The 27190-nt window shown below is 39.5% G+C and overlaps 1 protein-coding gene across 1 annotated transcript in view; it reads right to left on the bottom strand.

The window, feature by feature from the left end:
- Positions 1-27190, bottom strand: part of CARMIL1 (capping protein regulator and myosin 1 linker 1) — a gene marked incomplete at its 5' end in the record, with an annotated part of 170982 nt that overhangs the window by 69871 nt on the left and 73921 nt on the right. The window contains 12 exons of the mRNA XM_026034897.1: positions 808-884; positions 1000-1077; positions 2958-3061; positions 5789-5875; positions 10350-10444; positions 14976-15064; positions 17553-17628; positions 22017-22090; positions 22220-22290; positions 22659-22756; positions 25054-25175; positions 27023-27082. Coding sequence (XP_025890682.1) covers positions 808-884; positions 1000-1077; positions 2958-3061; positions 5789-5875; positions 10350-10444; positions 14976-15064; positions 17553-17628; positions 22017-22090; positions 22220-22290; positions 22659-22756; positions 25054-25175; positions 27023-27082 — 1031 coding nt within the window. The remainder of the gene's footprint in view (positions 1-807; positions 885-999; positions 1078-2957; positions 3062-5788; positions 5876-10349; positions 10445-14975; positions 15065-17552; positions 17629-22016; positions 22091-22219; positions 22291-22658; positions 22757-25053; positions 25176-27022; positions 27083-27190) is intronic.

The following is a 27190-nucleotide window of genomic DNA, read 5'->3' as shown; positions in this document are numbered from 1 at the left end:
GTGTTTAATTGAGTTTAATTTGTTGTACCTCAATTTGCTCTATAATCAATGGATCTCAATTAGCTCCGAAACGTGGTGTCATCGAAAGAGTGATTCCACTTCAAGAGCAATCCTCACTGCTGCTCAGAAGACTTTCTTACCTAACATCTTGCTGGTGAACTATACAGAATGATTATTTAGGTCTGAATGGTAGTCAAAACACTCACCTTATGAGCAAAAGATCAAATATGATATTGGGAAAGCACCAAAATCGCCTTTTCACCACTAGGAATAATTACTTCACTCTGGAATAACTTACTATCAACTAGGTATCACCTCTGGATACGAGCCCAAGCAAACTGATATGAAGAAAAGGGAAGCTAATATTGTTATTTCCTATGATATAAATATTGCACAAAACCAAAGTTCAGTCTCAAAGACTTTAAGAAGGACTTCCCTTCCAGAAAAGGAAGGAACCAAACAAACACTTGCAACCATCATCAAATCATGAATTAAAATCTATACTTTAAAAATCAAGCTTAAAGACAGACTTCAAAGCCTGATATGACATCACTTAGAGGAAAAAAGTGTTTACAGATGCTTTGCTGCACCAGGATCATAAAAAGCCTATTAGACAAGGTAGCTTACTTTAGAGTTGTCTAGCAAAGAGTGGAAAGGGAGACAAAATATTTTGCTTGGGATAAATAACACCTCTTTCATACAGACTCTTTTATAAGTCTTAAGTTTCTTAAAAAAGAGCAGCATGAGTGACAATACATTATAAAGCAAAGATTCCATGAGTAAAGAACAAAGTCATTTAAACTATACCTGTGAGAAAAGAGTGTCCTGGAGAGGCTAAGGACAGCGAGATGCTGAAGGCATCCACGAAGCAGGGCCCCACACACCTTGTGAAAAACAGGAAGACTGATTTTACTTCCCATTAACTCAAAAAACGTATCTGAGAGGGAAGGGTGGAGAAGGTTTATTTGGTATTTGAATCTGCACAAAAATATACTTTACCATATCTAGAGCACACTCCGTGTTGGATAAATCCAGATGAACAAGTGCATTTGGCTGGGCCAAAAAATTGTACAGGTTCTTTTATAAGGGGGGAAAAAAACATGCATGTTAATTCTGATATTGGTGAAACAAACTACCAGGCACCTACTCCTGAAATATATTTTATGCTTTTATTATAAATTGTACTACAGTAGTGATGCCTTAAATGTCTTTTCATCTAATTTATACATCCTGTTTTATTTTTGAAGGCTACTAGTTGTTAAAAAGTCAAGAAAAGAATGCTACTCAGACTATGAACAAGCAGTACTTTGATGCACAAACGCTCAGTTATCTTGCAACCCATTTTGCCCAGAAATTATAATTAATTTAGTTAGAAATAGCTTGGAATGTCACTCAGATTGCTGTTACACTTCAAAAAGGCTAATTGGTTTGAAAGTTTAAAGCCAGTCCCTTCAGGCATATAAGGGAAGTAGTTAACTTGTGTCTGAAGCCTATGATTATATTTTTTTACTGTCAACAGTGCTAGAGTTTAAGAGAGAATACAGAACTGATAGCAAGATTTTAATTATAAATGTCTTCAGGAATACACAGAATATATCACTGCATGTTAGTTTATGTAAAAGTCCTGGCTACATGCAGTTTTATTTTGGGACTTTTTTTAGTCACCCAGAACAATAAAAAAGATAAAAGTATGACCTAATTCACAAAAATGTGGAAAACTTAACTCCACACAAAATGCAGCCAAACAGAGCATGTTACACATTTCTAAAATAGAACCACCTTTCTTAAAATTAGGTCATTCAGCTCATATACCTACAGTGAAACGAAGTTCCCTACTTAAACCTACTTTAACCTCTGCACAGCTAAGGTTAAAATTAAATGCTATATAACATGATTGCTTGGTTCCTGTTGGATAATTGTTTCATAGATTAAGAGATCTCAGTATTAAAAATATTCTCTTTGTTCTCTTTGATGGGGTAAGAAAAGTCTGACTTTTCATGCTTGTGTCCCTTCAAATATTGTAGGCAGACATCAGACTTACTTCCTGTCAGTGACACACATTTTCTTTTAGATGTTTAGACATTATGGTATTTTTTCTTTGAGAATGATTTACTTTATATCTTTATTTGTGTTCAACTATTTATATTTGCCACTCCTTTAAATCTTTTTGTCCCATTGAAACTTTCATCTCTCACATCTGAAAAAAACTACTTCTTTGAATGAGCACTTTAAGCTCATTGGATGCTCAGATCGGATGGCTTCTGTGCTGCTTATTTTAGATGCTTAAGACTTAAAAGAATTAAAAACCTGACAATCTTGTGCAAAAAAAACAACAGAAAAAGTTGACGTAAGAGAAATACAAATATGATAGTCAAAATCTGAATACACACAAATTGAGAATTCCATGGTTTGTGTGGTAAAGAAGATAGAGCTGCACCACGGTGGCACTTGTTACAGCAAAATAAAAAGAGCTGCCCAACAGAATCTTAGTAAGAATTGAATTAGTGAAAGAATCGTGAGTTTCAGCTACTGTGTGCCAGAGAAATGTGCAGCTTTACTTAAAAAAGAAAAAAAATCTTTTCAAGTCAGAACACTTGTTTCCAAGCCTCTAATGAAAACTCTGCAAAACCTTCTCCACTGAAGAGAAGTTCTGTACATTTTGTTTTGACGACTTTCAAATAGCATTATCAGTGCATGCTTGGTCTACTGGAACAAGCCTTACCCTTGCAGTTTCCTCATTCATCAGTTTTACCAGACCCTAATGCTGTGAACTCTGTGGACTCGTTCAGTTGCATGAGGTGACTCAGACACCCAAGTGCATTCCCAAGAGCAGGTATCAAAACGTTTTTTCCTATCACTACCAGAACTGCACCTGCCCACAGCCAAAATGGCTTTGCCCTTCTCTAGACCGCAAATCCAGAGAGCCCTTCCTTCCTGAGCCAGAAGGAGGTGCTTACTGAGAGATCATCGCCGCGGAGAGCGTTCCCTGAGAGGTCCAGATGGAGGAGCGTGCTGGCGATCAGCGCGTTGGCACTCAGTGACTGGGAAAGGCTGTTCACCCCTGCAAGGCAAGGTCAGGATTGCACTCAGCTGCTCCAGGCCACAGCAGCAGGGTAAGTGCACGGTGTCAGCGACCAGGCTGTCATACATCAATGCTCAGTGACCCCTGTTTTGCCAACTCTGCACGAGTGCATCTCGAAACAGATTTTAAAACACAGCGGACTCTGTGACACTAAGACAATGTCTCCTTGCACGCAATGTTTAGATTAAAAGTATCTGTGGAAATAGATAAAAGCATCTGCTGAAGACCAAGTACATTAACAATTATAATTTGCCAGGACTTCAAAAGCAAGTGACAAGACCTAGAAGTTAAAAATATTTCAATTATGTGTTTGCCTGTAATTTCAGAAAGAAATAGTTTGTTAATTATAATATCAAGAGATGCACAAACACTTTCAATTCCCATTAAGATTTTTTCACATTAAAAATAAAAAGCATGTACTGGGAACAAACTAGTCAGAGCCTTCCTTTCCAAAGAAGTACTTTACCCTTTTTAGGATTTTTATTTCCAGCAAATGCAACTTTTAAAAGATGTATTTAACAACCAGAGATTCTAACTCTTGGTCCACTTCAGTGGGTTTCTTGAGGAGCAGAATTTTTAAGCAGCTACGAGTGAAAGTTAATGTCATGCACTGCCAACAGTCCCACAAATAACTTAGAGAACCAATCCAGAGACCTTGGGAAGAGTATCTGCGCTAGCTTTGGCAAGGAAAGGCTATAAGGCATCAGCTCATTTCATGTTCAGAAATCTTTCAACTGCCATAGCAGACTTTTCCATTTAACTAGAATTTTCAACTCCATAAACTTGTGCTTGAACTTCACCTACCTCATACTACACTTTAACAGTAATCTCGCTTTTGTTTGCGGACAATCTACCATGCACTTTTACTGCTCCCTGGGGGCTCAGACTGCTAATAGCTCCTAGGAAATCTGAGATGCAATATTTGAAGAAGGATCAGATGGGGAAGGCATCCTCCGAACTTAGAAACTTATCTCAAATAGAAAGTAATTTTTAAGTAAGGCTTAAAACCAGTAAGAAATTGTAGAAGATCTACTGAATTCAAGGTCAGTAAAGAACATCCCTGAACAAATGACACTGTCTCCTTAAGAAATCTGCCTTCCCCAAAGGAAAAGCCCTCAATTTCACAAGTTCAAAAATAACCTACCAAGGCACAAGCCAATTCAGTGCTGCCTTCTTAAAGAAAAACTGCCTAAGGAGAAGAGCTTTGCAAACAACCAAAGTGGCAAAGCTGAGGTTCTCCAGGTTCAGGTTACAAAAAAATCCCAGTTTTAAGGTGTCACAAATACAGTCACAGGCTCTCGCCAACAGTGTATCATATCAGGTATTTTATTTTATTTTATTTTATTTTATTTTATTTTATTTTATTTTATTTTATTTTATTGTAATTAAAGGGAATTCTAGGGACTGCCATGCGACAATGTTCAGCGTAACATGTTGTTCTTAGGGCTGTAATACAGCCCTAAGAATCTCATGAGGTCAATATTAGTCAGGCTGGAGTATTTTCTCAGCTTTTAAGATTATCTTTAAAGGAAAGTTAAAAAAACCTTCAAAGTTGTGTTCATAACCTCAGAATTCATGTCTGTCAACTCGATTTTGTTGAAAGACCTCACCAAGCCAGCATTTATTCCTTATAGAGGTAGCAGTACAGACAGAGTATGTTCTTCACTCAACAATCCAGAGCCCTTAAAAAAATCATTCAGACTACATGAGCACAGGATATATGAGCAGATTGGAGTAAAATGAAGTTTTGTTTAATTCTTGATGGCCTATTCTTAAGAATAAACATATGGCTAGTCAATATTCTTAATCAATTGCTTGTCACCACAAAAAATAAAGTCAGCAGTAGAAAAAAGAAACAGTTTAAGAAAGCCTGTTAATGAAAATGCTGAGTGAATAAATTTGGGATAGTGTCTGCCATCTGTTAAATATAATAAGAGCTATGGAACACTTATCACCCCATACTCCTCTCCAAAACTCCCAGGTCAACAACTGAAGTTTAGAAAAAATGCAGATTGTTCACACACCTGAGTGATAATTAAAGGGATAATAGAGCACAGTTTATACCTATTATGATCTAATATCTTTCATAGACTGCAATTCAGTCAACTCTTCCAAGTCAACTTCTGTGAAAAAGCTGCGATAACACAGTGCATTTATTCTTAACATTCATGCTCTACTTAAGAGAATCTCGGTCTGTTCATTGTGTCTAAGAGTTCACTGCATCTATTACTTGTAAAACAACAATTCAGAAAAGCCTGAAATCATCTTACTTGTGTTTCTGTGGTTTTATATTTTTTAAAAGTACATATTTCAATTGCAAGAAATATATTAAGTCAGAATTTTGTAAATTACAAAATGAATTGAATTAACTTGAAATGAAAAATGAAATGAATTAACTTGACTGTTAAGAGTGATTTGGCCGGAGTAATTCTCATCATACTTTATTTTGTAAGATAATAATTGTGTGCAAAATCCTTGATTAGCTTTCCAAATACCATTTTGGAAATTCACCACACACTGGTGCTACAGGTACCTTTCTGAAGTATTCTTTATGGTGGTTCTAAATTAAATCTATTCCACTGCAATACAGGCTCCAGTCCAAGTCCTATACAAGCAAGACTTTTTCAAAAGACCTAAACAGATGCAGAATCCAGTCCAAAGTCCAGCATATTTATAAAACCTACCTTCAGGTTCCACAAAACATACCTTTAGGTGACAAGGAGGTTTTAGATAAGTTTAAATGTTTCAGCCCCTTTGGAAGCTTGGCGAACTGGACACTTAGAGAGGACACACCTGGAGGGAGCAAGAGAAGGCAGATGCTTTCAGTTCCCCTCTGTGATCCCAGATTTTCCCAGCCATGCTGAGGGCAGTCACTGATCACACCGGAGCCAAATGCACAGTGGCACAAATACTCTTGCATGGCCGAGCTCACCGTAGGGGCTGGCCCCACATTATCCCATCTTTTTATGGCTATAAAGCCTTGAAACAACAGCTGTAGTCTCTGTGCTTTCATTGCTAACCATTGCACATAAAGGGAACTTTGTTGTTAACTATCAGTGAGCCTCTTTATAGTACTGTAAAAACTATGCAATACACACTTCCACTTTTGAGAAGAAAGGAATCAAAGAGAAGGCATTTAGACATTTGATATCGTCAGCACTTGGGAAGTCTGGAAGCTTTATGGCTCAGCCATAAAAATAACAAGTTTAAAAACCAAAACACACAGAGACTACACTCCAACAATGGTAGTTCACATGAAACTTCAAACCATTTGACTTTTTTTTTTCATTTTAAAAGGATGAGAAATCAGGGCATGCAGACACTGGCCTATATATATATTTTTACATACATATATGTGTGTGTGTGTATGAGAGAGAGACAGCGCGCGTGCTAAGACTGCCTTATTTTCTTGAGAGGACCCCTTCCTTTGTTAAATACAGACATTCAGAGGTTGCTTGAAGAAAACCGCTATGTACTGGGCCTGCTGCAATTGCACTGAGCAACAGTCTGTATTGCTTATATGAGGGCTGATGCTACAGGCACACAGGCACAACGAGGACCTGCCTCTTGTTGCTGAGGACCTGCAGCAAGAACTTGAATCTCTTCCCGAGCTATAATGGCCCTTCATCTCACTTCATTATTCTGTAGGCTACCAGCTTTTAAGTGGACTTGGAAATGCTACAATTGCCTCTGATCTCAAACAGTAAAACATATTAGGATGCTGACATGGGCCTGACTACCTTGGCACAGTTTCAACATAAAAGAAAGAACACATTCGCCTTTTCATTAAAGCACCTTCTCAGGGTATTCAACTCCACATGCCATAGATATCATCACACTTAAGAAAAATATAATATTTTTATTAAGAAAGCACATACTAAAGTAACAGAGGAGCCAAGTTTGGAGATATTTACCTTAATAATGGAATAATCAACATAGAAACTCAAGTGTGAGCATGAGGTGTGAAATGCATTCCCTAATAAATCACTTAGTGAAAAAAGGGAAAAGAGAATAACCTTTTACCTGTTCTAAATCACAATAAATAAATAATAAAAAAACAGCTCTTCACATAAGCAGACATGAAAGAGTGCACTACAGAGCACATCGCAGACACATGTTTATACTGCTTTTATCAGATGTTATCATTAATAATAAAGAAAGAGCAGCTATATATCAGATGTGCAATTTTGGTTGCAGGGTTTTTTAATGCTCTCTGTAAAAGCATTTTGTGCGAGTTGATGATAGCTGCAACTTTCATATGGCTCAAAGCAACATGACATATTTTATTCATACTGCCAAAATATCAGAGTGATGATGCCTTGGCACTGTTTACTGTAGAACACAGTAGCAACTAGGTGTCTTCATGAGCTTTCTGCAAGGATGTATAGAGTCAGATTTCTTTCCTACCCCAATTTTCTGGGGAAAAAAACTGTGTTCAGCTCATCTAAAATAGTGGGGAATCAGTCTTTGTAAGGATGGCTGCAGAATGCAAATCTTGTGGCTGACCATCTAGTTTTGTGGATCTGGTTCAGTCATCACATAGAGTTTCAAAGCAGTGTAAAGCTAGGCCATGGAAGCAGCATTGCAGAGCATATGAGAAGTGTCAGTGTTGTTGTGAAGCTCTTCTTGTGAGGAATGCAGCAAAAAATGGTACTTCTCCATCCCTGCATGAAGCTAACCATCAACCCATTACCCTGAGCAAGATGATGGATTTTAATATCTTAGCATCATAGTGGTAAGAATCCACAGAGCTATAAAATGCAGGAATAAGGTGCAGAAAAGAACAAGTACTTCAGGTCTCTCGGGCATTGGAATGCTCTCTTTAGGCAACCTGTTGCTGCTGACCTTGTAACACACGACGTCTGGGATGGCAAAAGATGACTTTGCTACATCCAGGTACATACCTTTGTTTTTGAGTGTTTTAAGGTTTTATTTTATTTGTTTTGCATTATTTTTTAACAAAATTATATCTGACGTTACGGTCTTAGTAAAGGTAAAATTTCCATTGGTTAAGCATGGCCACATTTTAAAGGCCAGACTAGGAACAGATTTTCCAGGTGGTGTCGGCCTCACTAATGTTGGCAGCACCACTAAGAGAAGCCAATTACTAACACACGATTCTCTGCACAAACTCATTTTATTTAACACTACTTTATCTTCTAACTAAATTAAGATTCTACGCTTTTGCTAAACAGAGTAGTCTTTTGCTTCTGTAGGCAGTTGCATTACTGTAATAATATAGTATTTTTACCTATGGGTACTCAATAATACACCACAGCTTTATTTCCCTCTCCCTAATAATGTGCAACAACAGTCCCTGTAATTTACACTACTCTTACTTCCCTAATATTTGCAATATAATCTGATTAAACTTTCAGGTCTTGCAGAGGTGATATACCAAGACATAAGAGTTTTGCAAAATCCACGTATTTCACCTACATCCCAATTATGCCAGGATTCACTTGTGAAATGCTTGCTGCCTTTTCAGTTTAATAAAATCAAATTCACCTTGCAGACACTGACTGGATCACAAGACATTAAAGTATTTCTTAATGCCACATTTGTGCACTGCAATTATGGGTAATTTCTCTTTATTTAATATACCTACATAATTCAGCTAATTCTCTGAAGGAAGGCCTAACCATAACTGTAGATGTGTCAGAAGAGAGTGAGCAAATGAAAAAAACAAACTAACCACTAATTTTGGCAAGTTGCAGCTTCTATACTTTATTTTTATCTTCCATGGGCCTCCTGCAGAACGGTTTGAATCAGTAGCTGTATTACAAAAACAGCAACCACACTGATACCTTAAAAAATCCCCTGGACTATAGAGTAGCTACCAAGTGTTTTAGTTATTTGTTTTGTTTTCCAGAGGAAAAAAAAAATGGGCTTTAAAAAAATCTTTTGTGACATACTTACTTTAAATTCATTTCTTTGAAAGCAGAATCAGCAATACGTATAAAATGACAGTTTTTTTCCCCTCATGGCAATCTTATAAAACAGAAATCCTAGTGTATTGCAGTTAGGCTGATGGCACATTTTGCAACAGTGTTTTTTCAGCAAAAGAGTGGCTTTAACATGATATGGACTTTTCCAGAAGGTGTTTGGGAAGGGGAAGAACAAAAATTATTCAGGTCAGATAAAAATACTTATATATTTTTATTGATTATTTCTAGTCAGTAGAAAGAGAGATACAAAAAAATTTTTTTTTAAAGGGAAAAGGAATCTCATCTTTTCCCTTCACCGAAAAAGTAAGAGACACACCTACAGAAGTCTGATCTAAGAACAGCATCCTGAGTCAGTCAGATTCTAAACACAAAGAACAGTTTCTTCATTTTGATTCATGTCAGCAAAGGGACTGGAAAATTTTCCCCAAACAACCCAAATAAAACAAGAAAATGTTCACTGAGCAAAAATCCTGTTTTTCTTTTGGCCCAAGAGGAACACAAGATGGTCTGATCCCAAGAACACTGTGTGCTTGGAATGCATTAAGTGAGGCAAATGGAAATCTCACACGGGCAGTGCTCAAGGTCAACTCCAGACTGAAAGAATGTAACCTTATTTTAAAAATAAGTGCCTTGGGTGAAAGAAGAATAGACATGGGAGTGGAACTGACTTGATAGGTACTGAAATCACCTCTACCAGCGCCTACTCTGAGAGAAAAAGAGCTGAAAAAGCGCTGTTCAGCTTGCTTTTCTACATTATGGAGTCAACAGCATGTTGCTATAAAAGAATGCCAGATATGACAGTATTACAGAACACTACAATGCCTACGGGGCAAAGCAATGGCACTACTAAGGACTAGCATAAAGCTGAAAATGGGAACAGCTACAATGCAAGGAAATATGTAGAGAAGTATGGTCCAAATAAAAAAGGGGGGAGAAAAACCCAGGAAAATACACTCCAAGGCATAAAGCCATTCTTGCACTTCATCCTCAAATGGATTATATTGAGTCAAAAAAACCTAGTATTTCCTCTCTAGCCTGAAACATTGAGTTCTATCTCCTTTTAAAAGAAACACCTGTGAAAATGTAATGAAATCTAACGAAAACCATGGTTGCTTTAAGACATTTGAATACTCCTTGACAAGCTAATGAATATGCATAAATCAAAAAGAATAGGAGGTCTCAGTCATTTGTGAACAACAGATATTTACAATGGCATTACACCCAGAACAATAGCTTTATTATTCACACAGAGCTGAATGGAGCAGCAGTAATCCCCCTATTATACTTGTAGAAAGCGAAAAATGGAAATGTTACCATACCTCTGTCTTCAAGTGGATTGCTAGCAAGGTTAATCGTATGGAGTCCTGAGCTGGGATTATGGGCTAGGGCACTGGCTAGTTTCTGTGCAAAATCTCTGCAAGGAAAGAACAGTGAGGAGGAAAGAGTTCTGTTATCTACTGAATCAACAGCACATTCAGAGGCTTAAAAGTGTCAAGGGATCACTAGACAACAGTGGCCAATTTATCCCCCTGCAAAGCAGAAAGGATTCTTCAATTCCGAACAACGCTTCTGCCTGCTGATCTGCTGCCTCTCAACAGCAGGTAATATTATTATTTATTTATTCTGTCATCTAAGAGACTGAAGAGTGCTCAATCAAAGTGTAAAGCACTTTCCATAAAGATCTAAGGATGCAATAAAGCAGGGGGTAGGCAGAATGACTCAAAACGTGAGCGCGTCTTTCAGCACGTCCTGCGGTGCCACCAGGGTGGGATCTGGGCCGTGCAACTCGGGCCCCAGGACTGCTGCACTCTTGCAGCTGCCTTCAACTAGCTTAAATGGAGGGGCCCTGCGGCCTCCCGGCAAGGTCGAGAGCCCACAGGAGCACTTTGGAGCTTGTGAAGCAGCACGGGTAGCGCTCGCACAGAAGAGCAGCACACACACGAGCTGCTCTTTCGTTGCCTGCTTCTTCTTACAGCGAGGAGCACGCTAAGGCGTTGCCTGATCACAGTTCTGGTAACAGGCCCCAAGAGAAAGACCGTGGTGTATCAGGTGTACAGCGCCACAACAGCCTGGCTAGGCAGCACCGGGAGCTTCGTGGTGACTTCAAATAACCAGTGCGGGCAGCCGCGGCAGCCACAGCAGCTACTCGCCCTGTCCCCGACCCCTGGAGGGACAAGGGGCCCTGGCCCCAAGCAGAGGAGCCGCAGCCACACGACGCAGCCCAGAACCAGGCCTAGTTTCGCTGCCAGGCTGCGAGGGAGGTGCATTTCATGCCTTGGGTCACAAGGTGGTCAGTTAGTCCTGGCTCTAACCTGTCCTTGTGCACACCGGAAATACTCTTCCTATTAAAGAACTAATCCTACAGCGTGTTTTTGTTAAATTGAGATATAACTTCCATGTTCTTACTGTACTTAAGCTATTTATAGACAACAAAAATATCCCTTGAGCTGCCTTCACACAGCTTCCTTCTCTCTGCCTTGCAGCAGAGATGCCCTGTGGGCCAGTGTCAGAGAACTAATGGCTACACTGCTAAGAGAGTTGTAATTAATGATGTCCCTTTTCCTTTGGGGCAGATCCTGTCCCCATGCAAGTGATCAGTGTGTGTGATGTGAGCTGCAGGGGAAATGGCATCCTTTTCCCAGACTCTGGAAAAGTTTGGAATCTGGGCAGCAACAGCTACAACAGGCTTTGGCCGTGTGCTAGCTTGCAAGGTGTTCTTGAGTACAGAGATGTTCCTGGAAAGTTTAGTTTTCCTTTGGAACCCCATTTCCTCAGGGACTCCCTGGGTGCATCACGCTTCAGTGTTGCAGAGGCTTGATGATGGGATGCCTTTAGGACAAGTGTATTCTTTTCTTAAAATACAAGTGAATACAAACACTCAACAAAAAGAAATTCTGTGCTTGAATCGGTGCTATCTGACAGGCCTCATGTTCTGCTCTGTCTCCTATAGGTCCTCTGTGCATACCCTCCAGCACTTCAACTGGCACTACATGTCTATGCTTAAGCAAATAAATCAAGACCCACTTAAGTCCCCCAAAAATAGAAGGTTTTGAGTTTTATACACCCTTTCTTCACAAGGAGGCTCTCTTCCCTTTATCCCTAAGAGGTTTTCATTACATTACTCAGCCAACATCTTTAGGCTTTTTTGCAAACTCTGTCCCAGCTTTTGCCACCAACATAAGCAGTGTTAGTAGAACTTCTGGACAACTAGGGTGTGTGTTAACTAGTTATCAGAGGTATAGTAAATCCACCAGAAAGCACTGGACTACCTTCTTAGGGCTCCCTGCTCACTTTGGAAAAACTAACACAACTTCTCCACTCCCTGAGCAGCCTCTGCCTTAGATTGGGGCACGTGCGCTCTCTGCTCCCTGCGTGACCTTCCCTCCTCCCCCTTTTCGCTTTGCCTGTTTCTCAAGTGCTGGCATTTATGGTTTGGTTGGCAGCACACCATAGCCACAGAGGGCTTTGACTTTGTAAAAGCCAGCAAATCCATCCTGCACGTACTGCATATCCACACTTGAATGTGCTGAGGACGTTGAGGGTTGGAGGTAGGGATATTTCACGAGGGTAAGAATAGTGCAGATTAGGAAATCTCGGGCATGCAAAATTCCTCAAGATCTGTCTAAATAACATCTACATAACAGTAAACTAAAAAAGAGGACATGCATGGAGGGAACTAACGTGTAGTTGTCTCACACCTCTTGATATTCAGAGCTCATCCAACAGGGTGAAATGAGATGCAACTGCCCTGCCAGAGGTCCTCCCCAGACCACTGCCGGGCACTTCGGAGCTTCCCTGCTGGAGCGGCTGTTCCCTGCTGGCTGCCATGGCCGGTGCAAGGCAGCCGGCAGGAGGGACATTCTGCCAGGCTGCAGAGCACACGCCAGGCCAAGGAACAGGCTGCTTTTGCCAGCAGACCTTTGCAGACTGAAGCATCCATCTGGGAATCTTTCTGGAGACAAGTATTCTGGTGATCATATACTCCCTGCTTCCCTCCTCTAAAGCACCCAAGCGATGCAACTCGCTTTTCAGCTCATTTGTTCAGGTGCTCCTGCACTATTCCCCTCTCTCTGAAATTAGGTATCACTGACCTCAATTATCATGCTAGTAATTATCAAAACATTAGTATTCTCTTTATGCACTAAAGCCACGCATAATAATCTAGACTTCTTCCTTTATGTCTGTTAAAGAAATAGCAATGAGGATTAAAATGCTCAAGAACATCTACACTGGCATAAATCCTATCTGATGGAGGACTCCATTGGACAACCTGTTTCCACCCACAGCAAGTCCACACTTGCCTGCATCTGGGTCCTTACTCCTACCATTATCCCCAGTTTCCTTTCCCCTCATCTAGGATGATGACAACTGCTTATGGGGCCATATCCAAACCCAAATCTTCAGGACCAAAAATGTGTGACTGGAAGCAGAAAAGGGTGGAAGCATCTTCAAATGACTCTGCTGAGAGAGGAAATATGTTCTTGCAACAGCTCGGGTGTTTCTGAAAGCCCTGCTCTTGCTACTTCTTTCGCAATGCCAGTCTAGCAGTCTGCCACAGCCTATTGAAAACAACTAGTCTACGAGCTGTGTGAAAGGAAGATGCCCAACAACAGCAGGATTTGTCCCTAGCAAGCAGATATGGTAACTTGTAAAACTGACAAGTGCATCCTTGACAAGAGCAGACAACCCTGATCAGAAAAGAGACACTAAGGCAACATGCCAAATACTATGTATGTAGATGGTGGCATGAAAATCAAAGTCTCCAGTTGTTCATCTGTCAAGTCCTATTAAAACTGAAACCAGGTCCAACTGAGACAAGCCAATGCAGGCAATGTGCAAAGGTAGTCAATATAGCTTTTAATGTGCGTGATTATCACAATGTTTCATAGCAAACAGAGCGAGAAAAATGAGCTAAAACAGGACACCTGTGTTTGAATGACAGCTGATAAAGGCAATGCACAGTGACCACGAGGTTTAGGGGTAATCTCCAACTCCATCACAAATTTCCTGAGTAATTTGGGCAGTTCTCTAGTGCAAAACCCATGGTGGGGTGCAGGGGATGTGGGGAGGAAGGGAAGACAGGAACCAAAAAACTAAAAAGACCATTTAATTTTTCTCTTTGTTTCCCTTCTATACTTTTTCCTTCCTAGTACAGGATTCCCTTTTTCCAACCTTTCTATTGTTTTGTTAATTAAATATAAAATTTTATTGACACTATACTTTTCACTTTGTCTACATGATCTTGGTTACTGCTCTAATACTTAAAACAAGCTACAAATACTTCCAATGGGTTAGTTTATGACCTGAATTTTGTTTCTTTTTCCTACAAAATAGTAAGTAAATATGTAGTAATGAACATAACAACTATATTTAAAACTTACACAAGAACAACCACATGGCTTTCCTCTACATGCCATTCTTTTAAAGTTAGGGCAAGGGGTTAAACTTTTTAATCTACTTTCTTGCTCCTTATAAAATGTTACTTATGTCAAAATGCTACTTTATTTGTGCAGGCTGCAATCCCCAGTAAGATAAAAACAGCTCTCTAGAAAAATGCAACTGTAATCTGTCATTCAGTGTTAAATAAAAAGGTTTACCACTATTTTCTACGCAATAAAAGGTTTTCATGATAGCCTTTGTAACTATATCTGGAGAGGAACAGTGCAAGTTGATTTAAGGCTTACGCTCCTATCCAACCCATTTGTGTTCTATCACTTAACCCAACTCTCCAGGTAGGATTAAAAATATATATATAGTTTTAAAGGGACTTCTTTGTCATAAGGAACTTCTGAAAAACCTGTCAAAAAGCTTCTAAGTATAAGCTCCTCAGAAGTCAAACACTGGGCATGAGCTCTTTTTAATGCTTATGCTAATTAACACATATCACCCATCTGTTGCAATGGGAGTAAGCATTACTAATGCAAGGCTTGGAAGAAGTCACTCACGTTCTCAGCCCGGCATTCTCCAGGACCAGCTCTTCCAGGCGATTGGACCTACTCACCACCCGCAGAATCTGCTCGCAGACATCGGCGGACTGCCAAAAAAAAGGCAGAACAACATTAAAGAACACAAACATGGAACATCCTAACAGGATCCAGGCCACAACCAGTTTCCAGTCATATGTCGATAATAAATAAGGATACCAAGAATATCCCTGAGGGAGTCAAATGGCAGCAGAGGACATGGAATCATTATGGTTGGAAAAGATGTTCATGATCATCGAGTCCAACATCTGGAAAGACTCAGAGAGGAGTGGGAGGCAGACTAGAAGTGAATAATTTAAGAAATTAGCCATCTAAGCACAAGGGACAGAATTTTTATAATCATAGTAAAAAAGTAACACACACACACAAACCCGCTCTGTCATTCAAAAAAAGACTCGATTTAAACAATGAAAACAACAAAATCTTCTTCCTAACCCATGTCATACCATTAGAAGAATGGAGAATAAAGCCTAAACAGGAATGACAACTAAACACAAACAGGGACATTATAATGCAAAAGAAAAAAAAAATCTCCCCAGGAACAGCAGCGTGGCTATAGGTCCTCCAAAGATTACATAAGGACTAGGGAGTCGGTGTGGAGTATTTCAGTAGTAATTCTCCTAGGCTCCATACTGAACTAAAACACATCTGATGATCTTCACCGTTGTCAGATTCTCTAAGCTGCATGGACATTTGCAAGCACTGTGAACATGAACAACACACATTGTAACAGCAGACTTGGTTTCCTGAAGAGACAAAGCCTCAGTGATTAAAAAGCTGTTCCAGTGAACTCAAAATGTTACAACTTACCGTAATCTTATATTTTGCTTCTGAATTTGTCTAGATTCCCAGCACACACTAACATACACGTGAAATCTTAATGTGAACTCCAGTCACGATCATGAAATGCTGAAACTAGTCAAATTTGTCCGCCTTTAGAAAGGGCAAAGTGACATTTATATGCAAGACATCTCTATTTCTAATAGACAGGCTGTCTTTTTTTTTTTTTTTTTTTTTTTTTTGATTTTAGACTAATTGAATCTCCTAAAAAGAAGAAAATAAAATATCCCAAATTCTACCACACATATAAAGTTATTATTTATTTACACAGTAGGGATCACAATTTTGTCTAAATTGCATCAACTCATCTATCTTTCCAATTCTCTTTTTACCTTCCATAAATTAAGATTCCAGAGCATTCTCCCAGTGCTTCTAAGCAGTGTGATGGTAAATGAAGGGTTTCATGTGCTATGAAAACACTAGAGAGGTGCTGTCTACCAGGGACAACATCAGAGGGTACCCCATAAAGCCCAATGTCTTCTGCAGCCTCTGGACACCCCTGGACTCACACTGACTCTCAGTAGTGTTTCTACGGTACACATTTACTGTCCAATAACTTACACTTTGCTGATACTCTCATCTGCAAATGGAATGGATGGAACGTGAAGATTTGTATTGACAAACTGGTGCACTTACAAGACTGATAAAGTTTACGTGCTTGAATAAAACTCTTCCAAATAAAAGTTGCTAAGAATTCTTCAAATTTACAGGAAAAAAAAATCTTGGATAATACACACAGTTCTTGTTCTAGGCAAACTACAGTGGCTAGTCACCTAACTAAGTGTACTATCTTCCTTCAATTTTGAATTTGAACATAAGCTGATAGTTTTACTGTACCTTTTTGCAATGGCAGTTTTAGCAAGGAACTGCAAGACTAAAAATACCCTCAGATTCACACTGTATACAATTTTTAGCAGGGTGTCCCAGCAGGGAAGAAAAAAAGTGTTTTGCCTACTCTAATTTAAGGGAAGGAAATGATAGCTTAGGAATGCAATGAGCACATTTTTATATCAAGAGACTCTTTATTTTCAGCTGGTCATTTTTGTTATCACACATCACTAAATATTTATTACTTTAAGGGATTAGTTTCAAATAGTTAAGAGAAAAAATCATCAAGTTGCAATGAATTATAGAATCACAGGATGATTGAGGTTGGGAGGGACCTCTAGCAATCATCTCACGCAACTCCTCTGCTCCAGCAGGGAGACCCAGAGCACATGGCACAGGGCTGTATCCCTGCAGTTTGGAAGATCTCCAGAGAAGGAGACTCCTCAACCTCTCTGGATAGGAAGGAAAATTAGGAGAAAAGCCTGCTCTATATTGTGGAAGGGAAAAAAAATCAGGAAACAGAATGCTGATATTCATAACTCCAAAAAGCAACAGAGATTTCAGGTTGCTTTGAAGGTAGTTTACTATTTCTTTGTGTGGCATCTTTCCCTCTCAATAAGCTTTCCAATCTTTATCCATATGAAATTTTCTCAAGACCTCAAGCTGCTTCTCAGTAGTGTTTTTATGGCATGAATTACCTGTTCAGCCATTCACATTTTCTGGATATGATTAATGGAAAAATAATTTTCAATAAACTGCCCCATTTTACATCCCTTAGAAAATCAAGTTCTTAAAAAAACAATATAAGTATCTCCTAAAACATAGTAAAGCCAGAAAATAGCAAGCATATTATTTCAATTTATTACTTACTAATTTCAGGTCCTTGGAGGACAGCTTTGTAAACCACTGGTTGTACTCCAGAGCAGCAACTATAGGTATTAAGTCTCTAGAAAAAGAAAAATACTTTTACATATTTTTAATGCAACTGTCAGTTTTGGTAGCTGAAACAAAAAAACAAACCTCAAAACATTTCTTTCATATCTAATACACTCCATTCCGAAGTAAAACATGAACAGTTGTGTATCTTGATCTTGACTATATTTTAATACAGATTTTTGACTGGTCAACAGACATTCAGTCTAGCATGAATTCTTAAACCAGGAATTTGTCTAGGCTGCCAGTCCTACTCTCAGCATTACTTTTTCTTCAGCTTGTGACATATTTAAGCTTCTTAATCACCTCTAATTATAATTGAGCATGACGTTAAAAAGCTTTTTGGCACTCTGACGATTTAATATAATTCCATGACTGAATGTTTCTGGAGAACATCTCCTTGTCTCATCTCTATAGTTATATTCCCTCAGGAAGCAGGAAACCTGCAAAAGGATAATGCGACATTCAGTCCAAACTCCCTCTTAACTGTAAAGGAGATTTCACAGATGAAATTCTAAATTATTCCCTGTTTCTTTATTCTAAGCCTCTTAATTTGAGCTGCTCCCCCTAAGTTCCTCCAATAACAGATGTTCATAAATGTCATGTCTGTGCACTACCCCCCGCAGATTTGCTCATCACACACTAACACACTATTTAGTAGCACAACTCATGGATCCTCTTTCCAGAACACATTAAATGCATACATGCAAACACATGCATTCAGCAATTACTCAGAAAATTCTTGTCTTTATAATGAAATAAAGGAGCTGCAATATACACTGAATTATGTGACCAGCAACAGTGCCATCTCCACCTCATTTTTGGCAGGGACAAACTTAAAACACTGACTTCCACAAGCTAGCACCCAGCCTGCAGCTTTCCATTCGGCGCATATGCAGGTCAACACATCCCAGCACTAAACAGCGTCTCTTTCTGTCCTTGACTTTTCCTCCACTAACACTCAAAACACTTCAGGGTGACGGCGAAAACGTGCAGGAAAAACAAGAGATAAGGCAGCGTCGCATGGGCAGACAGCCAGCAGGCTACATGGAGAAGTGCAGCGCCTATGTCTGGGAATGCCTGCCCATCACTAAGGCAGGAGTGAGAAGGTGCTGCCTTTTGCAGCACAAGGCTGCAGGTATGAGCTGGGAGGCTCAGGCAAACACCAGCATTTTGATGTCCCTGCAGAGGAACTGGTGTGTGGTGCCGGCGCAGCCTAAGCCGGTCGCCCGCGCTCCTCCCAGCACAGTCCCACGCCGAATTCCCTCTCATAAAGGCAGGGAATGTCACCAGCTTCATGGCGGGCGCACACCTACTTCCACCCACCAGGTCTCCCCTCCCGCCTCCTCACTTCGCAACTGGAACTGACTGAGTGAAAAGTCAGGGGATAAAAAAACCACCAAAAGAGCAGAGGTCTTATCCCCTTAGGTTTATTTTCAATAAGCCAGCCCTGCTGGCTTGTGAGTTCTCCTCTCTGAAACAGTTTAGTCTTTTGCCTTATCCAAGGCCTGTTGGTGCCACTGCCACCACCCCTAGCTGGAGGGCTGCACACGCGCACACCTCCCTGGTGCCCGCAGGCCGCGGCAGTGGGAATCCTGCCCTTGCTATCCCGAAACGCTGCTCTCCTGGATTCCACCTCATTTTCATCACCACCCGAGTTTAAGGAGAAGCACAATAGGTTTTTTTCAGTCTTTTGTTTGTTTGTTTGTTTGCTTTAATTTTTACAGGTGCTTCTGAGCAGTGTGGGGTCCTCTTGGAATTTCTCTGTACTCTCTGGCTTCCACCAGCCTGCCTGCCCACATTGCATTTACTGTTGTGTTTCCCTTTCCAAAACGCTCTACCACTTTATTCTTTTTATTTATTTATTATAAATAATTACATCTATATAATTATAAATAAATATTTGTTTATTTTTTAATTATAGATAAAAGAATCCACCACAATGTCAATTCTTTTGTAATACAATAAGAAAAAAAAATGCCAAGAATAATTTCTAAAAGCAGGGCCTCTCATAACTTTCTTCAGGTTATGCTGAGTTGCATACATTTATTTATTGGTTTGTTTGCCCAGCCACCATCCAAATAAAGATAGATTTACAGAACACCACCACTGTGCCATCTTAAAATGAAAACAGATACTGTTCCTCTGGAGTGCAGAAAATCTCCCCAAGTTTCCGCAATATGCAAGCTTTTGCAGCACCTTCAGGTTTTTTCAGCAACACTGTCTTCCAGTGTATTTTTTGCCCATGGCAATAAATCTAAACATTGAGGGCATGGGAAGAAGGAAAGGAAAAAAAAAACAAAACTAATCACACTGTTCTGATGTTATATTTTTGAGAGTCCAAAAGTGCTAAAACATATGCTACTCGGATTAAGATTGTGCTCTTGAGTTAAGTAAACCCTGTTCACTTTGGGCCTTTTGTGTTGTTGTTAAACAATTACATGGTTCACAGCACAACATAACTTCAAATAAAACCTCAGAAGTCATTTTCCCATGTGGCAAGCCATGCTATGCACTTGAAGTGTCAGACGCTGGAAACTTAAAGCTTCATCTATAATTCATGTCATCTTATGTTGACCTCTAGCAGAAATGCTTCACTAGGAAAAACACAAATTGGTATTTTTAAAATACACAGCTTTTGTCCATAGAGGATTGATCCCTTACACCTCATTTCTGAGCTGCTCCACAACCTAAAGTATAGAGATGATTCATTAATCCCCAAAATAATGTGGACAGGACAAACAATAGTCTCTTCAAAATCAGAATGCTTTGGCATACTGCTATTATTTTTAATTTATAGCTTTCTCACTGTGTAAAATACTTGCATATATTCGTCAACTGATTAAGATCTTGAATCCTAATTTGCATTTTCAATGAATAACTTAAGGTTTTGGCTTCTTAAAAAATGTTATAGCTCTCTTGAACATTTCAATTCAAAGCCTTTTCTCTATTCATCTCTGTGATGACATTCACAAACTGTCATCACAAAATGGATTCCAGGCATGTAAACGTCTCTAAAACTGTTTTCAATCTTTGGACTTACACAGTCATCCAACATTCAGTAGTAGACTGCTACTTGCAACACAAATATTCTTTGTCAATTTTGCAATATACACTTTAATGAAAATCTTCTGTGAAACAACAGGTTATTATTCTATTTGCCTAAATACACCTGGCTTGATAAATAATGAATATTAAAAATGTTTCTTTCATCTTCTGCTCACTAATAAGTGATATTTTAACTCCTTACAAATCATTCAAACACTTGATTTCTATTGACGCTGGGGTATCCAAGTCACCTCAAAAAAGGCCCGATATTCTTCTCAGCAATTCCACCAAGCAACACGTTTAAGTGTTTTTAGGATCTTTTACCCACACTTGCCTGTGCTGAACAGTACGTGTTTCCCAGTCTTTCTCAGCAAGTCTTAACTGCCCGTTCAGTCTTTGGCTACGCAGGTCATGCAAGTAGATGCAGCCCTGCAGAGTTGTTCCTCTTTCCACTGAAGTAGCTAACACAGGTACAAACACCTCAGCAAGTTCATTTGAGCAGCCTGGAATTCAGCATGGACTGTGCAAACCCACTGCAGATGCCAAATAAATATGTGAGTGGAATTTTTTGTGCTACTTAACACACAGCAAGCTTAAAGCTGCAGGGACTGCTATGCTGAAATACTCTCATCTACCTACCTTTGAGTTTAAGTCTTTCCATTAGAATAATTTTAACATCAATTTTCTGAAAAACTCTTAATTCTGTAATTGTGCTTTCCCACGGAAACAGCTGCTTTCTATGTCTTATTTTAAGGCTCTTAGATTTGTCATTTTTCTTGTATAATGATAGACTTAAATTTAGATTCCTCCACATTTACTCTTACTTAAATGAGTTCAGATTGAGCTTTCTTAGAATTCAATTTTTAGCCAGCTGAATTTGGTAAAATCCATATAACAACTAGCTAAGTTTCAGCATCACATAGTAAAACTACTCTGATTTTTTTTTTCCTAAAGGTAAACCTTTTTCTTGGCATCTTTTATAAGAGGAGAAGCTGCTTCCTGGGATTGAGCTGAGCAACTTAAGTCTTCTACTGACTTTCTGAATAAAGTCACTTATTTTACCAAATACATCAGCAGAAAAAGATAGCAGAACTAAAGATAGCATAACACAGTACTTTGCTTTAACTACTAGCTGTAAGTGCATCTTCTTGAGCTCTTTCAATGGTCTCTATGAGGTTTTTGTGCAAACACAAAAACTCTGTGCAAGAAACACAAAGTGATAGAGCTGCTCATTTCAGAGGTACAGACTTTCAAGTAACACCTTACACAGGATAGAAAAATACTACTGGAAGAGGAGATTAGGAAACACAACAAGTTTCCCAAATACTGGCATGCTTCCTGCATGTTGTTTACCTGTGGTCAAGATGGCTGAAGTCTTGCAAATTCAGCTCTCTGGTATCTTGTGTCAGATAAATTGTATCAACGTCCTGTTAAAAGTACAGCAAAAAATACATCTTTATAGAACATTTTTTTCCCCTCAAGCACTGTGATTTACCTTCTCTTTTAACTTTTGCATATCTAGAAGAAAAGAGCCTCAGCACAAAATATGTACTTACCCACTGTACTTCTTCTCTATAGGGAAATCCAAGCCAATCACACACACATGCATACATCTGTGAAAAGCCTCCTGGAAACAACACAAGGCAGCATTTAACGCAACAGTAAAACAAAAAAGTGATATCTAAAGACATACCTTAACACTTTCACCTAAAGAAATACCCCTGAGTCTTTCAAAACTCACTCTCTTTTTCTCTCAGAAGAGGGTCCATTGTGCTGCTGAAATAAACTGCAACAGACTGAGACTATCCTACCTCTGCAATAGCCAGCAGGTTGCAAAAAAGCTTAAAATAGTGCACTCACCCACCAATCAGAAGGCTACTCTATCCTAATTACACCTTTAAACTAATTACACCTTTTCAAGCTTCTGCCAGAAATAAACTTCCTGACACTGCAATTTCAACCTTTTTATGTTTGAGCCTTTAAATTCATTCTCACCACAAGGTCCAAGTTCTGCCACCGTCTGACTCTCCCACAGGGCCTGGAGATTAGCCAGTCTTTCTGAAGGCTCCATAGTTACTTTTTTCAGAATCCTCCTGGATGCAAAGAGAAAAACATCATTCATGGCTTTAAAAATATTTTTAAACCTGGGCAATTATATACACTCATGGATCTTTATTTCACATATAATTTTATATAATTTTAATGATGTGTATAGGAAGAATTACCATCTTTAGTGCAATTTGATTCCCTGCCTGAAAGTCAAACACACTGTGACACAGCACAACAGTAGCAGCATTTATCTCTCTCCTTCTGATAACTAAGCCTGGGACTCTTGAGGCAACTGAGCCCGTTTCTACAACAAGATTGCCCCAGGTTAGGAAGACTTGTGGATAGACCTCAACTAACATGAGGATGCCCAAAATAGGAGGAATACACGGTATTATTGGTTATAGGATATGCTGAAATAGCTGCAGTTTGTACAGTGCTTTTATGAAGTGAAAGCACTATGGCCCCAGAGGACGCCGAGTGGCCTCTGATTTAGATACCTAATTCTAATCTCTGTAATGCAATAGATTTCTTCAGACTCCAGACACAAGCCTTTCCTCTGCCTTTTAGGAAACAAAAAACAAATGTTCTTCTGAATGACAGAAGGGTCTCAAAGCTTTCAGAATGCCATGCAACAAGGGGAAAGAATAAATAAGAGATGTTAACAGCAGAAATCTTTTTCCCCTTTCTTGTCTGTTCTGGACTCACAGCAGCATATTGTTCATTTTGGAGAGCTGTCCCCTATGAGAACAGAGCAAGAAAAAAAAAATTCTGGGAGCTAAGCAATCCACGCAGCCACACAAAACTCTCCAACAATGTTCTCCAGAAAGCTAAAAAAAACCCTCAAAAAACAAACAAGTTGACAAGGCAATCATCACAGATGCTGAGATAAACATGCACAGCCTTGCAGCCCTCTTCACTCTTTGCCTGCATTTCTCTCATCATCAGTTTTATGGCTACTCCTGTTCATAAGTATTCACTTCTACATTTGCTTTATGAAAGATTTCCATCTCCATCATTGCATTTAATAATACTACCTCACAAAAAAAGTAGACATAAAAAACAAAACTGCTAGCTAGAGTTATGAATTTGATTTCTTAATGCACCTGCAGGTGAATAATAAAGATGGGCACTCAAAATAAAACGCATATAACTACTAAGACTGTTCACATTAAATGTCTTTTTAAAAAAGGTGACTTGGAAAATGTTATGATCCATTCTCTTTAGAATTAAATAAAACAAAAAAAAAAACAAGCAAACAAACAAAAAACTGAGAGAGAGTAGCAATACGGCTGCAGTATCTGGGAGGTAGAGATGAAGACGCAGCACAGCTAGAGAAGAGGAAGAAATTAAAATGAAGAAAAACTACTAAAAATTACCGCAAGATGATAAAATGCAGAAGATGATGATAAAACAATCCAGAGAAAACAAAAGTAAGAGCAATGTAAAACTGAAGCAGCAGGGAAAAAAAGCTAGAAAAGCAAACATATGATCCAGAGAGCCATTTATTCTATTGAAAATCTATAACAGAAGGCGTAGGGCTCAGTTTTGAAACACCAAGCTCAGAGTCATGTGAATTATATCAAATTTCACAAAATGTGAAAATAAGCTGAATTTTTCCCTCCACTTCCAACTCAGATTTTACTCCTCCTAAAAGAAACAGAAAAAAACAAAAATCTCATCACAGTTCCTTACAAGAAAAGGTACTGAAACCGCTAGAATCACAGATGTATCTGAGGTTGGAGAGACAATAAGGTAAAAAGAAAACTGAAATTTCCAAATCCTCTCCTGAATCAAAATGAAAGTGCTTTTGACCACACAGAGCCCAGCCTGCCCTAACTCTGCGTTGCTTCGTCATTCTACCATACACTCCCAAGGGTCTGAATGAAAATTCAGCACTTGCCTTAAGGCACTATATATCTTCTCTGTGTTTCTGCTGTAAGGTGGGGGACCAAAGGACTATATGTGGTGGTTTTTCACTCTTTTGACACATTCTGATCAATATGTATAAATACCTGAAGGGTGAATGTAGGGAGGAGGGGCCCAAACTCTTCTCAGTGGTGGCCAGTGATAGGACAAGGGGCAATGGCTACAAGTTGAAACACAGGCAGCTCTGTCTGCATGTGAGGAAGAACTTCTTTCCTGTGAGGATGTCAGAGCCCTGGCACAGGCTGCCCAGGGAGGCTGTGGAGTCTCCTGCCCTGGAGATCTTCCAAACTGGCCTGGATGCCGCCCTGTGCCCCGTGCTCTGGGTGTCCGTGCTGGAGCAGGGGGTTGGACTAGATGATCTCTAGAGGCCCCTTCCAACCTCAACCATTCTGTGATTCGGTGAATAGCTACTTACACTGGCGAGAGCCCAGGGAATATCTTCCTGAGGCAGGTTCCAATATGCGCCAGAACCTCATTCACATCCTCGGAGGTTGCCATCTTCATGGTAATGGTGCATTTCTCCGTCTCCATAATCAGCTGCACAAAACGGGGAGAGGAAGAGGTGGAAAAATCAGGTATCCTTCATTTAAACAGGGTGCTGCTGCTCTGAATGCCAGCAGAAATGCTTTGCACACCAGCAGGACTCTGTTCCTCATTAGTTAATGCTTTGCTCTATGCCATTTAGAGAAATCATTAAGATCACATGTTGCCTTAGTTTGATTAATGCAGTAACTCAGTTAACATGACTGCCCTGTAGTCTCGGGATATTTATTTCAACGAGGTGGAGAAAATGGAACCCACTTGTAAACAGTCTCTTACAGTGCGAGTGTTCAGAGACAGAACAGAGCACCACAGATACTTCAGCTGGCCACCGAATTTGGTTTTCATTTAAATTGGCTCCTGGATCTCTCTGAGTTTCCAAGTCATGTCTAGGGTTATCACCAGACAAGCCCAGTGACTGGGTGTGCTCTCCAGAGCACACACACTAACTCTATGCCCTCAACACTTCATGCTCTCCCACCACTTCCCCTACTTCCAGCTCCTGTGGCCATTCATTCTCCCAGGACGACCAAATGGTCAAGTCTCCACCATTTCTGACCATCACCAGTACTGCTGCACCTCTCCCCCATGTCCTTCTGCCTCTCTGTGTGTTGACTTCTCCTATCACGGGTTTTGTGAGTTCAAAGTCCATGGGGTGCCACAGATGCTGCATGTGGGAGAACTGCAACAAGATCTGTTGCCCCCAAGGAACTCCCAAGCACTCCACCAGCAGGCAGCTATAACACTTGCATTTTTAAAGCACAAGTGAATGTAAAAAAAAAAAAGCAAAACCTTACAAAAATACCTTAAAAAATGGTATGCTAAACCAAGTTGTTGAAAATCAGTACTTTCCTTGTAAGCCCTTATAACAATTTCTCTCTGTCCCTCTAGAAGTAGTCACTCATAGCTTCCATGGCATTTTAGTGCCTTGAATGAATAAGGTCACAAATGCACACACTGTTTACTAAAGGTCTTCCCATTAAACAGTTGAACGACTGGAGCTTTTTTTCCTCAACGGAAAGCTTCAAAAACTGGGTTAAACAGACGACATGTTAAACACAAGGAGAGCTTTATAGAATTCAAATTACACTGTCAGATGCTCCTATTTCCATAAACCTCTTGAAATAAGAAAATACACATGAAACACATGAAAACTTTGATACAATTGGCCTATCAAATCTTGTCAACATGTTCATCTTTTATGAATGAACAATGTATAAAAGACATTCTTCTTTTCATCACCTTCTCCTTGACATTCACCTTTTTGGCACATAACTTTCCCCTCATTCCCCTTTTTTCTTTATTTCTTTCATTTTTTCTTTTTTTTTAAGCAGGAGCAACACCAGCAAGACGTGAAAGGGAACAGTCTCTGCAAGGTAAGCAGGAGCATGTGGCTTCACCACAAAAGGCATACACCACTACAGACATTCAAACTGCCACGGTGTGGATTACATAACCATCACCAATTGCTTTTCATTTCCGAGAAAAACATCCACATTTATGTGACTGATGAAAACCTGCAGCATTTTAGCTTCATTCCAACTGAGCTATGAAAAAGCAGCATTTATCATCTTTAGCCCGTCCACACTCATTCTTAAAATGGATTCTTTAAAATTTTTACCATTATTTTAGGTTTTAAAAGCCTAAAAGCAAATAAACAAAGCAACAACTCCAATGTGCAGCCTGCTCCCTAGATAGGGACTCCTACTTGCTGGCACATTAACTTCTCCTTAATTGGCACACATTTAGCAAAGAGTAAACAGGTACCTTTCCACTAGAGTATCTCTGGTAAAATGTATCAGTGTGCCACAACACGAGTTTGATAGAAGACTGAAAACACTCACCTGACCTGGTTTACTGGAAGTTATTCCTTGGATTTCCAAGTAGCTGAAAGTTAGTTCTAGCTATAATTAAAAAACAAAAAGGCCACATTAGTAAGAAATACATCCCTCCTTTAAATAAAGCATTGGCATATTTCAATAAAGTTAATACAAAAAACTTGTATAAGAGGA

The sequence above is a fragment of the Nothoprocta perdicaria genome, unplaced genomic scaffold, assembly GCF_003342845.1.
Source record: "Nothoprocta perdicaria isolate Ctin4 unplaced genomic scaffold, notPer1 scaffold_151, whole genome shotgun sequence".
NCBI lineage: Eukaryota > Metazoa > Chordata > Aves > Tinamiformes > Tinamidae > Nothoprocta > Nothoprocta perdicaria.
This window is presented reverse-complemented; position numbering and strand designations above follow the sequence as displayed.